The 12,795-nt window shown below is 43.5% G+C and overlaps 1 protein-coding gene across 1 annotated transcript in view; it reads right to left on the bottom strand.

Moving 5' to 3' along the window:
* The window catches only part of BLTP1 (bridge-like lipid transfer protein family member 1), a gene marked incomplete in the record, with an annotated part of 561,636 nt that overhangs the window by 403,145 nt on the left and 145,696 nt on the right, over positions 1-12,795 (bottom strand). Inside the window, 2 exon segments of the mRNA XM_073603515.1 lie at positions 5,675-5,825; positions 10,086-10,165. Coding sequence (XP_073459616.1) covers positions 5,675-5,825; positions 10,086-10,165 — 231 coding nt within the window.

Genomic DNA, 12,795 nt, shown 5'->3' with positions numbered 1-12,795 from the left:
CCAGGGTTTGGCCTTTACGCATGTATTGGATCCTCATGAACTCGTTTTCTTGGACCTAGTACTGGCTCACGATCAAAATAAGATTATTACAAAGAATCACGTGAAGCCAACTAGTGGCAATTCTTATCTTAATTTTAGAAGTTGCTATCACCCTTCATGGAAAAGCAACATCCCGAGTGGCCAATTCAACAGACTGAGATGAAACTGTTTCAAAATGGAGGATTACTTTGAACAAGGGGCCACGATGATTAAAAAGTTCAAAGAGAAGGGTTATCCATATGAGCTTATCAGTGATGCCTTTTTGTCCAATATGAACCCTCCCTCTAAGGCCAAAGCCCCGAGAGAGAAATAAAAAAAAAAAGAATCATACGGTCAGATTTGTTTCTACTTTTAATGATAGCTTCAAGTCTATATCCAAAGTCATTAAAAAACATTACCACATTCTATTATTGGATCAACGCTTAGCCCTGGTGCTACCAGAGGTTCCACAGGTTACCTTTCATAAAGCTCGTACTGTAAAAAATCTATTAGCACCTAGTAAAATATCAAATAAGTCCACTATATCCCCTCTTGACATTAGGTCTTATTTTGTTGACAGGGCATTTTTCAGTGTAAAAAAAGAGGTTGTCTTACATGTCAATTCACTGCCCATGGCACTAAGATTATTACAACCAACTTAGGAAGAAATTATGAGATCAGGCAATTCATCACCTGCTCTACAGATTTCGTAATCTATGTTTTACAGTGTCCATGTGGCCTCCTCTATGTAGGTTGGACCATTCGCACATTACGCGCTAGAGTGGGCGACCACCGTAGACTTATTTCCAAGGGGAGCGATGAACACAGTGTTCCCCGGCATTTTTTTCATTTCCACAACAAGGATATTAAACATCTAGAAGTCTTTGTGATAGAAACCATCCCTAAGGGGACATTAACCAGTAATGAGAGATTCTCATTGTTGTGCAAGCGAGAAATCTTCTGGATATATTTATATATATATATGTTTGTTTTTTTTTTTTGTTTTTTTTTTTAGCCATTAATGTATTTTATAGAATGATCTCTGGTCAGGTAATGGTTTTTATTGTGAGTCCTCCGAGCAACAAGGGGTTAATATTGGAGGTATAACCTTTCCTACTATCGCAATAGGTTAATTGCTCCCGCCCTAATTTTTGACTTCCCCTCCCCTTCAATATTTATTTTTTATTTAAACCTTTTTAGTTGCCTCCATCCTTGACTTTGATAAAGCGCTGAGGCGCGAAACGCGTCATCAAGGCAACTCTTTTATAGTGGTTTGGTCTTGTTAGGGGTCTTTGCGATTATCCATCCATCTCTGGGACCCCCATACTGCCCAACATTAGTGACATTTACCATCCTTTTTGCTTATTTTAAATTTCCTATTTTTCATCAAACACTGCACAGCTGTATCCTTTGAGTTACACCATCCAGGAAACAGGCAGTCCAGCTCTGAGGGGACACGCACCCGCACGTGAGCGGCAAAGTCTCTGAACAGCTGACACGCTAGCGGCTCTCACCAGTAAAGCCGAGCCCTTCCTCCTTTGAAGGGCATCTCAGCGGGGCTGACATCATCGCCCCCTGCCAGACGGAGTCTTGGCTCTCTCCCCCTTTGCGGCCAAGCGACTGTCTCTCTACGCCGGACCTGTGGAGAGGCACCCGGAGCCGGAGAGTCATCCCATCAGGGCACGCACCTCACATCCAGCGGGGGTTCTGCAGGTCGCCTGAGTATCTACTACACTTGGGTTCCATCACCAACCCCCCCCCCCCCTTTTTCCCTCCATCCCGCTACAGCTTGTGATGGTTCAATTGTATGGCTCTCCTGGTTTGACCCTTGTTGCTCCCTGGACAGCTTGTCATTTTGCAATATGTTTCCAAGCTTTTCTTCTAAGCACTGTGGATCTATATGACTATTTTCATGAACTGTGTTTGTTTCCTATGAACTGTTTTTATCAAATTATTCAGTTCACATTTCTGGATGTTGCAGTCTGATTTTTTGATATCCAGAGCGCTGGACTAATTGCGTTTTGGTTTTGTCATATAACTATGTGTAAACTCCTCTATGTGTTCTCCCATGAGTGAATCAGCATGCGAGTATCACCAGACCATCATCTCTATACAAGTTTCATCGACGCTTTACCGCTGTTATAGCGACGCTTTTCGGCCACTAGCAGAGCACTTTTAACCCCTGCTAGCGGCCAAAGAAAGGGTTAATAGCTCTTCGGCAGCACTGCCCATTCATTTTAATAGACAGGGCATTTTGGGAGCGGTGTACATACACCGCACCGTCCCAAAGATGCTGCTTGCAGGACTTTTTTTCCCGTCCTGCAAGCGCACAGCCCCAGTGTAAGAGCACTCGGTCTTTCACACTAGGGTGGCTTGAGAGGAGCTTTTAAGGCACTTTACAGTCGCTATTTTTAGCACTAAAACGCCTGAAAAGCATCTCAGTGTGAAGGGGTCTTAAATAGCAGTGGGCTGTAAAATACTTCACCACTACGGGGAATCTCATTGAGGATATGGCTGAATGGAAGCAAGCTCACAACCCAGAGCCAGATAGAAGGATCATAGTGTGGTACTTTATTAGTTCTCCATAAAACAATCCAATCATATAGTACAATGTAAAAATCCACAATACAAACGAACAGTGCAGCAGAACTCACATAAATAGCCATCACATGACCTCAATGTGGCGGTGTGTGATCAGCATGCCAGCTCTGCCCCGGGTGGGCAAAGCACACAGAGGAATTGACACTTAGTTATATGAATTAGTGGAACTTTTTCCTTCTTCATTCACATTTGTTTTATTTTTGCACATATATTGATAAAGTGGTAACATTTTTTATTTCTATGTATTTTGGTTCATTTTGCACATTAATTGATGAAATGAAGATTATTGACCCACACGGAAGGACACACATGCATTTAACCGCTTACCGTAGATATACTGCGGCAGGGCGGCTCTATTGCGCAAAACAACATATCTGCATGTCATTTTGTGCAACAGACAGTGGGGGGCGGGGGCGCACGCATTGATTGGACAGAGGGGGAGCCAATCAGAGGGTCCGCCGGATGTCGAATACCCGATATCCGCCAGCCACATGCGATTGCTCCCCAGAGAGGCAGACAAAAAATCCATACCAGACCCTTATCCGAGCACGCAACCTGGCAGGCCGCTGGAAAAGAGGGGGGAGAGATCGCCCCCCCTCCTGAACCGTACCAGGCCACATGCCCTCAACATTGGGAGGGTGCTTTGGGGTAGCCCCCCAAAACACCTTGTCCCCATGTTGATGAGGACAAGGGCCTTATCCCCACAACCCTGGCCGGTGGTTGTTGGGGTCTGATGGGCGGGGGGCTTATCGGAATCTGGAAGCCCCCTTTAACAAGGGGACCCCCAGATCCCGGCCCTCCCCCCTGGGTGAAATGGTAAGGGGGTACTTACCCCTACCATTTCACAAAAAAAAGTGTCAAAAATGTTAAAAATGACAAGAGACAGTTTTTGACAATTCCTTTATTTAAATGCTTCTTCTTTCTTCTATCTTCTATCTTCCTTCGGTTTCTTCCTGCATCTTCTTCTTCTTCTGGTTCTTCCTTCGGTATTCTCGTCCGGCATCTTCCCTTCTTCTCCTCGGGACGCTCAGCATCCATGATGGCATGGAGGGAGGCTCCTGCTGTGTGACGCTTCTCTCTTCATCTTCGTTTCGGGCCGCTCCGCATCCATGATGGCATGGAGGGAAGCTCCCGCTGTGTGACGCTTCTCCTCTTCTGACGGTTCTTAAATAATGGGGGCAGGGCCACTCGGTGACCCCGCCCCCTCTGACATACGGGGACTTGACGGGGACTTCCCTGTGGCATTCCCCTTGACATCAAAAGGGGGCAGGGTTACGCAACGGGTGACCCGCCCCCCTCTGACGTCACGGGGAATGCCACAGGGAAGTCCCCATGCGTCAGAGGGGGGCGGGGTCACCGGATGGCTCCGCCCCCTGTTATTTAAGAACCGTCAGAAGAGGAGAAGCGTCACACAGCGGGAGCCTCCCTCCATGCCATCATGGATGCGGAGCGGCCCGAAAAGAAAATGAAGACAAGAAGATGAAGAGAAGAAGATGAAGAGAGAAGCATCACACAGTTCTTTACTGTAAGAGCAGCAAGGATGTGGAATTCCCTTCCACAGGCGGTGGTCTCAGCGGGGAGCATTGATAGCTTCAAGAAACTATTGGATAAGCACCTGAATGACCGCAACATACAGGGATATATAATGTAATACTGACACATAATCACACACATAGGTTGGACTTGATGGACTTGTGTCTTTTTTCAACCTCACCTACTATGTAACAGCGGGAGCCTCCCTCCATGCCATTATGGATGCGGAGCAGCCCGAGGAGAAGAAGGGAAGAAGATGCCGACACCGCGGAGGAAGATGCCGGACGAGAATACCGGAGGAAGAACCAGAAGAACCAGAAGAAGATGGAGGAAGAAACCAAAGGAAGAAAGAAGAAGCATTTAAATAAAAGAATTGTCAAAAACTGTCTCTTGTCATTTTTAACATTTTTGATACTTTTTTAGTGAAATGATACCATTTCACACAGGGGGAGGGCCGGGATCTGGGGGTCCCCTGGTTAAAGGGGGCTTCCAGATTCCGATAAGCCCCCCCGCCCGCAGACCCCCACAACCACCGGCCAGGGTTGTGGGGATGAGGCCCTTGTCCTCTTCAACATGGGGACAAGGTGTTTTGGGAGGCTACCCCAAAGCACCCTCCCAATGTTGAGGGCATGTGGCCTGGTACGGTTCAGGAGGGGGGGGACGCTCTTTTCCTGCGGCCTGCCAGGTTGCGTGCTTGGATAAGGGTCTGGTATAGATTTTGAGGGGGACCCCACGCCATTTTTTTTTTTTTAATTTTGGCCGGGTTTCCCTTAATATCCATACCAGACCTGAAGGGCCTGGTATGGAATTTAGGGGGACCCCCCACGTCATTTTTTTTTTTAATGTTGGTTCGGGGTTCCCCTGTGGGGAATTCCCATGCCGTTTTTATCAATGAACTTCTATGTGTATTTTCAGACCGGCAATTCATTAATAGCCGCGAGTAGTTTTAAATGACTTTTTTTCCTTTGAAATGTCATTTTGCTGTCAGACTGTTCTAAAAACAGGAAACATGCGCCCCTTTAGAGGCATACTATAGACACCCCCCAGGTACGAAATTTAAAGGGATATTACACTTTTATTGCTTCACTTTAAGCATTATTAAAATCACTGCTCCCTAAAAAACGGCCGTTTTTAAAACTTTTTTTTGCATTGATCCATGCCCCCTGGGGCAGGACCCGGGTCCCCAAACACTTTTTATAACAATAACTTGCATATAAGCCTTTAAAATTAGCACTTTTGATTATTCAAGTTCGTGTCCCATAGACTTTAACGGTGTTCGTGTGTTCAAACAGATTTTTTGCCTGTTCGCATGTTCTGGTGCGAACCGAACAGGGGGGTGTTCGGCTCATCCCTACTGTAGAAAAACAGTTAATTCCGAGAAGCAGGGCTTACAGTTACACAGACAATTTTCAAATGGGGACTGTGTTTAGAAATGCTCTTTTTAAAATGCTAATACTCTTTCAGGAATATTCATGTCTTTCAGGAATTTTTTTTGTTGAGTAAAAACAGAATTCATGCATACCTCTGCCTATCCGCCCATGGGCCATAGTTAAAATCTGTTCCTTTTCCACAGACAATATCTAAACCCCAGCAAGGTGGCAAATCTTGCAGCTTTGCATCTTCCGAATTGCTTTCCTCTTCAACATTTTCCACAGTGTCTTCTGGGACAAGTCCTTTACATCAAACAAAATGATACATGATCAGATTTGTACCTTATGAATCTATTACTACATTAAATATCCTACACATGATTTTTTTTTTTACTAATCAAGCAAGTACTTGAAGCAAGAAAACAAAAAGTTTTGTACATCCATATGTGACGCGATGGTTAAGATGGGTCCTCTGTTCTTTAGCCCCTCTGACACCCCAGGTGAATTGAGGTTGTCTTGGCAGGGTGGTCCAACACCATATTAGGTAACGATTTTGTTCTTTTATCATACTTGTTTCCATAATTGTGTCCAACCCCTGTATATAAATATTGATATATATCGAGAGAGAGAGATCGAGAGAGAGATCGAGAGAGATCGAGAGAGAGATCGAGAGGGAGATCGAGAGGGAGATCGAGAGGGAGATCGAGAGGGAGATCGAGAGGGAGATCGAGAGGGAGATCGAGAGGGAGATCGAGAGGGAGATCGAGAGGGAGATCGAGAGGGAGATCGAGAGAGAGATCGAGAGAGAGATCGAGAGATCACACACAGTGCCTTGAAAAAATATTCATACCCCTTGAAATGTTCCACATTTTGTCATGTTACAACCATAAACGTAAATGTATTTTATTGGGATTTTATGTGATAGACCAACACAAAGTGGCACATAATTGTGAAGTGGAAGGAAAATTAAAAATGTTTTTCAATTTTTTTTTATAAATATGTGAAGAGTGTGGCGTGCATTTGTATTCATCCTTACAACATGATGCTGCCACCACAATGTTTCACGGTGTGGCTGGTGTGTTCAGGGTGATGTGCAGTGTCAGTTTTCTGCCACACATAGCGTTCTGCTTCTAAGCCAAAAAGTTAAATTTTGGTCGCATCTGACCAGAGCACCGTCTTCCACATGTTTGCTGTGTCCCCCACATGGCTTCTTGCAAAATGCAAACGGGACTTCTTATGGCTTCTTTCAACAGCGGCTTTCTTCTTGCCACTGTTCCATAAAGGCCAGATTTGTGGAGTGCATGACTAATAGCTGTCCTATGGACAGATTTTCCCACCTAAGCTGTGGATCTCTGCAGCTCCTCCAGAGATACCACGAGCCTCTTGGCTGCTTCTCTGGTAAATGCTCTCTTTGCCAGGCCTGGCAGTTTAGGTGGTTTTGGTGGTAGGTTTGCAGTTGTGCCATACTCTTTCCATTTTCAGATGATGGATTGAACAGTGCTCTGTGAGATGTTCAAAGCTTGGGATATTTTTTTTATAACCTAACCCTGCATTAAACTTCTTCACAACTTTATCCCTGACCTGCCTGGTGTGTTCCTTGGCCTTATTAATGCTGTTCGTTCACTAAGGTTCTCTATTAAACCTTGGAGGGCTTCACAGAACAGCTGTATTTATACTGAGATTAAATTACACACACACAGGTGGACTCTATTTACTAATTAGGTGTCTTCTGATAGAAATTGGTTTCACTAAATCTTAGTTAGGGGTATCGGAGTAAAGGGGGCTGAATAGAAATGCACACCACACTTTTCAGACATTTGTAAAAAAAAATTGAAAACCATTTATCATTTTCCTTCCACTTCACTATTATGTGTTGGTCTATCACATAAAATCCCCAAAAAATACATGTCTTTGGTTGTAACATGACAAAATGTGGAAAATTTCAAGGGGTATGAATCAAGGCACTGTATACAGTTAGGTCCATATATATTTGGACACAGCACAATTTTAGTTTTTTTCAGGTATTTACCAAAACATATTCAAGCTATAGTTATATAATGGATATGGACTGAAAGTGCACACTCTCAGGTTTAATTTGGAGGGATGTACATCCAAATCGGAGGAAGGGTTTAGGAATTACAGCTCTTAATTAACCCTTTCATGACTAAGCCTATTTTTGAAATTTGGTGTTTACAAGTTAAAATCCATATTTTTTCCTAGAAAATTACTTAGAACCCCCAAACATTATATATATATATTTTTTAGCAAAGAATCTATAGAATAAAATGGAGATTGTTGCAATATTTTATATCACACGGTATTTGTGCAGCGGTGTTTTAAACGCAAATTTTTGGAAAAGGGACACTTCCATGAATTTTAAAAAATCCAAACAGTAAAGTTACCCCAATTTTTTTGTATAATGTGAAAGATGATGTTAAGCCGAGTAAATAGATACCAAACATGTCACCCTTTATAATTGCACGCACTCGTGGAATGGCGACAAACTATGGTAGCTATGAATTTCCATAGGCGACGCTTTAAATTTTTTTTACGGTTACCAGGTTAGAGTTACAGAGAAGGTCTAGGGCTAGAATTATTGCTCTCGCTCTGACGATCGCGGCAATACCTCACATGTGTGATTTGAACACCGTTTACATATGCAGGCGCGACTTCCGTATGCGTTTTTTTCGCTGCGCGAGCTCGCGGGGACGGGGGCACTTTAAAAAAAAAATTTTTTTTTTAATTTATTTTTAGACTTATAAATTGTGTTTTTTAAAAAAAATTATTTTTTTTTACTTTTATTGCTGTCACAAGGAATGTAAACATCCCTTGTGACAGTAATAGGTGGTGACAGGTACTCTTTATGGAGGGATCGGGGGTCTAAAAGACCCCCGATCCCTCCTCTGCACTTCAAAGTATTCAGATCGTCGAAAACGGCGATTCTGAATACTGTGTATTTTTTAAAATTCGGCACCATTGGCAGCCGAGTAAACAGGAAGTGACGTCATGACGTCGCTTCCGCGTTTACATTGAGAGGGCTGGAACGAAGGCGCCCACAGCTTCGTTCCAGCCCGCCCACGGCCGCCAGAGGCAGCCGATTGGACACCGGACCTCCCGATCGCACGGGAGGCCCGGTAAGAGCGGCGGGAGGGGGGGCGTCCCCTCCCGCTCCTCCGGTATAACAGCCGAGCGGCTTTTAGCTGCATCGGTTGTTATATACAGGTAGCCGATCGCCCGCTCGAAACAACGGTACCGGGATGATGCCTGCAGCTGCGGGCATCATCCCGGTATAACCCCCGAAAGCCGAGTACGCACATATGCGTACGTTAGGCGGAAATTAAGAACAGCCATCCCCTTTTTCAAGGCACCAAAAGTAATTGGACAATTGAATCAAAAGCTGTTTCATGGCCAGGTGTAGGCTATTCCTTTGTTGTCTTCATCAATTAAGCAGGTAAAAGGGCTGGAGTTGATTCTAAGTGTGGTATTTGCATTTGGAATCTATTGCTGTGAACCTACATCATGCATTCAAAGGAGCTGACACAGGCAAGTGAAACAGGCCACTGTAAGGCTTCAAAAATGAAAATGAAACCAAGATTAATCTGTAACAGAATGACGGGAAGAAAAAAGTGTGGAGAAGGCATGGAAAGTCCTTATTCACTTGAGTCCCGGAGCCATTTTTTCATGCAAGAGGGACCTTTTGTCCGTTTACATCTGTCTTTTTAACAGAAGAAAAATAGGGTTTGTTCCATTACAAAAAACGGATGTTGATGGAAGCTGAAGTAAACGGTTGATCATTCGTTTACATCTATTTTTCCATAGAGATGCACTGATAACCCTTTTTCATCCATCAATGGATGGATGAAAAACAGGCAAACAAACCGCAAATGTGAAAGGGGCAAAAGTAGGAGGAAAAAAGAAACACTCACAAATGATGCAGGCATAATGAGCATGGCCCCAAGCTTATTCTGCAGGAAATGCTTGATAGCAGGGAGACTGTAGAGCTTTAGGGGGTAGGTCAAGGTCACAACTCCTTGAGAAATGAAGTTTAAAGGAGAGTGAGTTGCTCTGGAAGTTCAGCGGGCGCCAGAGACAACACTGCCTGCATTACGTATGTGTTTTCTTTTTGTTTGTTTTTTTAAAGCAGACTATTCAGACTAATATCTTTGTGCAAATCAGAGGCAGTCCTAGTCCTTGCAGAATAAAAAGACCAGGTTTACGTTTTTGAGTAAACTAAAATATCACCAATAATATAGTTGCTGGAAAAATACAATATCACACCACAGGAAATGTTTAATTAATAGAGGAAAAACACAACATTAAAGCAATCCATAACCAGAAAAAGATAGCAGCAAACTTCTCAAGCCCGTCATAGGTTAAGTGGAACAAACTCCAAACAGGGACACAAGGGTCACAACTGTCATGATGATGCTCATCACAGACATCAGTGGAACATATCAGGCAAGATAGAGAAACTGGAACATTACATCCAACCTTGAAATGAATTAACTGTGGAGCCAATTACTTGTATCAGCTAGCTATTTCTATCCTCTAGCTTCAGATTACCTGGCTCATCCATGTAGTAGTAGATGTCAACATCATTAGACTGCATGACCACAAATCCTTCTCCCATGAGTCTTGGAGGCCTTAGAATAGAAAACAACAAATTGAACATCATATCTTTTCCAGGGATATTGAAAAGAATATTTGCACCATATAAAGTAACTATAAGACTGTCAAATAGAAGCAGGTTTAAGCCAAGGTGAATAACATCTCTAGCTAGTAGCATTCACATTAAGACTAAAAATAAATAACAGATGGGGATCCTTCCATTTTAGTCTTCTTGTGTTGTCCATAATTTTAAATAAGCAGCACTGATTCAGCTTCAACGTGGAAAGAAACTATAGAGGCCCTTCCAAGACAAAAAGTAATGTGTCTGCTGTCTTCTCTAATGCTTCATCCTGGAGTCTTGGCTCTGCTGTGATCATTTACTAAATGCATAGGGATGGAAAAGAAGATTCAAATTTGGTAGTCTACAACCTAAATGAGATATATGTGTCCCATTATATAGTCCTGAAAATAACAATTTCACTTTATTTTATAACCCATATTCACAAAAGCTGGTTGTAGTCTGACCTGGTTGATTTTGGCCAAGTTGGTTGTCAACCCTCATATCTGACTACTGCAGACAACCCCAGCCAGCTGATTTTGCAGAAAACAGGAATTGTCTAATATTGTATATTTCCAGAGATTGAAATGATTCCAGATGTTGACACAGTATCTGGTTGCTGACCCTCCCTCCTGCATTTGCAAAAACATGTCCACTGAGATGATACAAGAGCTCATGTTACAGTGCCTTGAAAAAGTATTCACACCCTTGAAATTTTCCACATTTTGTCATGTTACAACCAAAAAAATGAATGTATTTTATTGGGATGTTATGTGATAGATCAACACAAAGTCGCACATAATTGTGAAGTGGAAGGAAAATGCTAAATGGTTTTCAATTTTTTTTACAAATAAATATGTGAAAAGTGTGGCATGCATTTGCATTCCGCCCCCCTGGGTCAATACTTTGTAGAACCACCTTTCTCTGCAATTATAGCTGCAATTCTTTTGGGGATGTCTCTACCAGCTTTGCACATCTAGAGAGTGAAATTGTTGCCTAAGTTTTGCCTAGTCTTCTTTGCAAAATAGCTCAAGCTCTGTCAAATTGGATGGAGAGCGTCTGTGAACAGCAATTTTCAAGTCTTGCCACTAGCGTTGCACTGACGTTTTTTTTATAGGCGAGTATGAGTCCCGATAATTTCGGTAAAGTACTCGCTGATACCGAGTACCGATACTTTGTAGTGTGATTTGCGTGAACACAAAGAAAAAAAATGGAGCAAAATCACACTGCAAAGAATTGCATGTGATTTCCGTGTGTGTGTATATAGAAGCACCGTCTAATGGGCAGTTTAAAACTCACAAAATTCAGCAGAGGGACCACCGTTCCAATAAGTAGTTAGAGATAGATTAGAAGTTCAAAGCAGCAATTATTTATTGGAAAACTGAACAGACTGATGGCATAGATCACAAGCCCATGCAGGGAGGTGGTAGTGTGCCAGTGAGGCACTGTGACTCACGCAGACTCTATTTTACTCTGCTGAAACTGGTGGAATGAACGGCGATCTCTAACCCTTGAAGCTCCTGGGGGCAGGAGGTGTGCCCAATGGATGCCGGATCAATGGACGGAGCCGGCAACGGCTGGCGCACCCAGAAATGGCAGCTGCGGTCAGGGCTTGTTACTGCCGGCCAGGGGAAACGCTAGGAACGGGTGGAAGTGCTCCACTATGGAGACAGTTTTGTGCGGGCAACCAACAAGAAAGTCCATCGATCCAGCATCCATTAGGCTCACCACCCACCCCCAGGAGATCCAGTTTTCCAATAAATGATTGCTGCTTTAAACTTCTACTCTGTCTCTACCTACTTACTGGAATAGCGCTCCCTCTGCTGAACTTTGCGAGTTCTAAACTGACCACTAGATGGCGCTTCTATACACACACACACACACACACACACACACACACACACACACACACACACACACACACACACAGGAGCAGTGGGGGAAATCGCATGCAATTCGGACAGGAATCGCACCACATTCCTAATAAAATTGCATGCAATTTCTTGCAGTGCAATTTGCGCCCTTTTATTTTGTATTGCCGCAAATTGCACCACAATGTATCGGTTTCGGTATCGGGAGCATTTGGGCGAGTACCGATACTTGTTCAAATGCCTAGTATCGGCACCGATACCGATATCAGTGCATCCCTACTTGCAACAGATTCTCAATTATATTTAGGTCTGGACTTTGACTAGGCCATTCTAACAAATGAATATGCTTTGATCTAAACCATTCCATTGTAGCTCTGGTTGTCTGTTTAGAGCCGTTGTCCTGCTGGAAGGTGAACCTCTACCCCAGTCTCAAGTCTTTTGCAGAGTAACAGGATTTCTTCCAAAATGATCCTGTATTTGGCTCCATCTATCTTCCTATCAACTCTGACCAGCTTCCCTGTCCCTGCTGAAGAAAAGCATCCCCACAACATGATGCTGCCACCACCAAGTTTCATGGTAGGGATGGTGTGTTCAGGGTGACGTGCAGTGTTCGTTTTGCACCACACATAGTGTTTTGCTTTTAGGCCAAAAAGTTTGATTTTGGTCTCATCTGACCAGAGCACCTTCTTCCACATGTTTGCTGTGTCCCCCACATGGCTTCTCACAAACTACAAAC

The sequence above is a fragment of the Aquarana catesbeiana genome, linkage group LG01 (assembly GCF_042186555.1).
Source record: "Aquarana catesbeiana isolate 2022-GZ linkage group LG01, ASM4218655v1, whole genome shotgun sequence".
In the NCBI taxonomy this organism is placed as follows: domain Eukaryota; kingdom Metazoa; phylum Chordata; class Amphibia; order Anura; family Ranidae; genus Aquarana; species Aquarana catesbeiana.
Note: the sequence above shows the minus strand (reverse complement) of the source record. Positions and strands in the feature narration are given on the sequence as shown.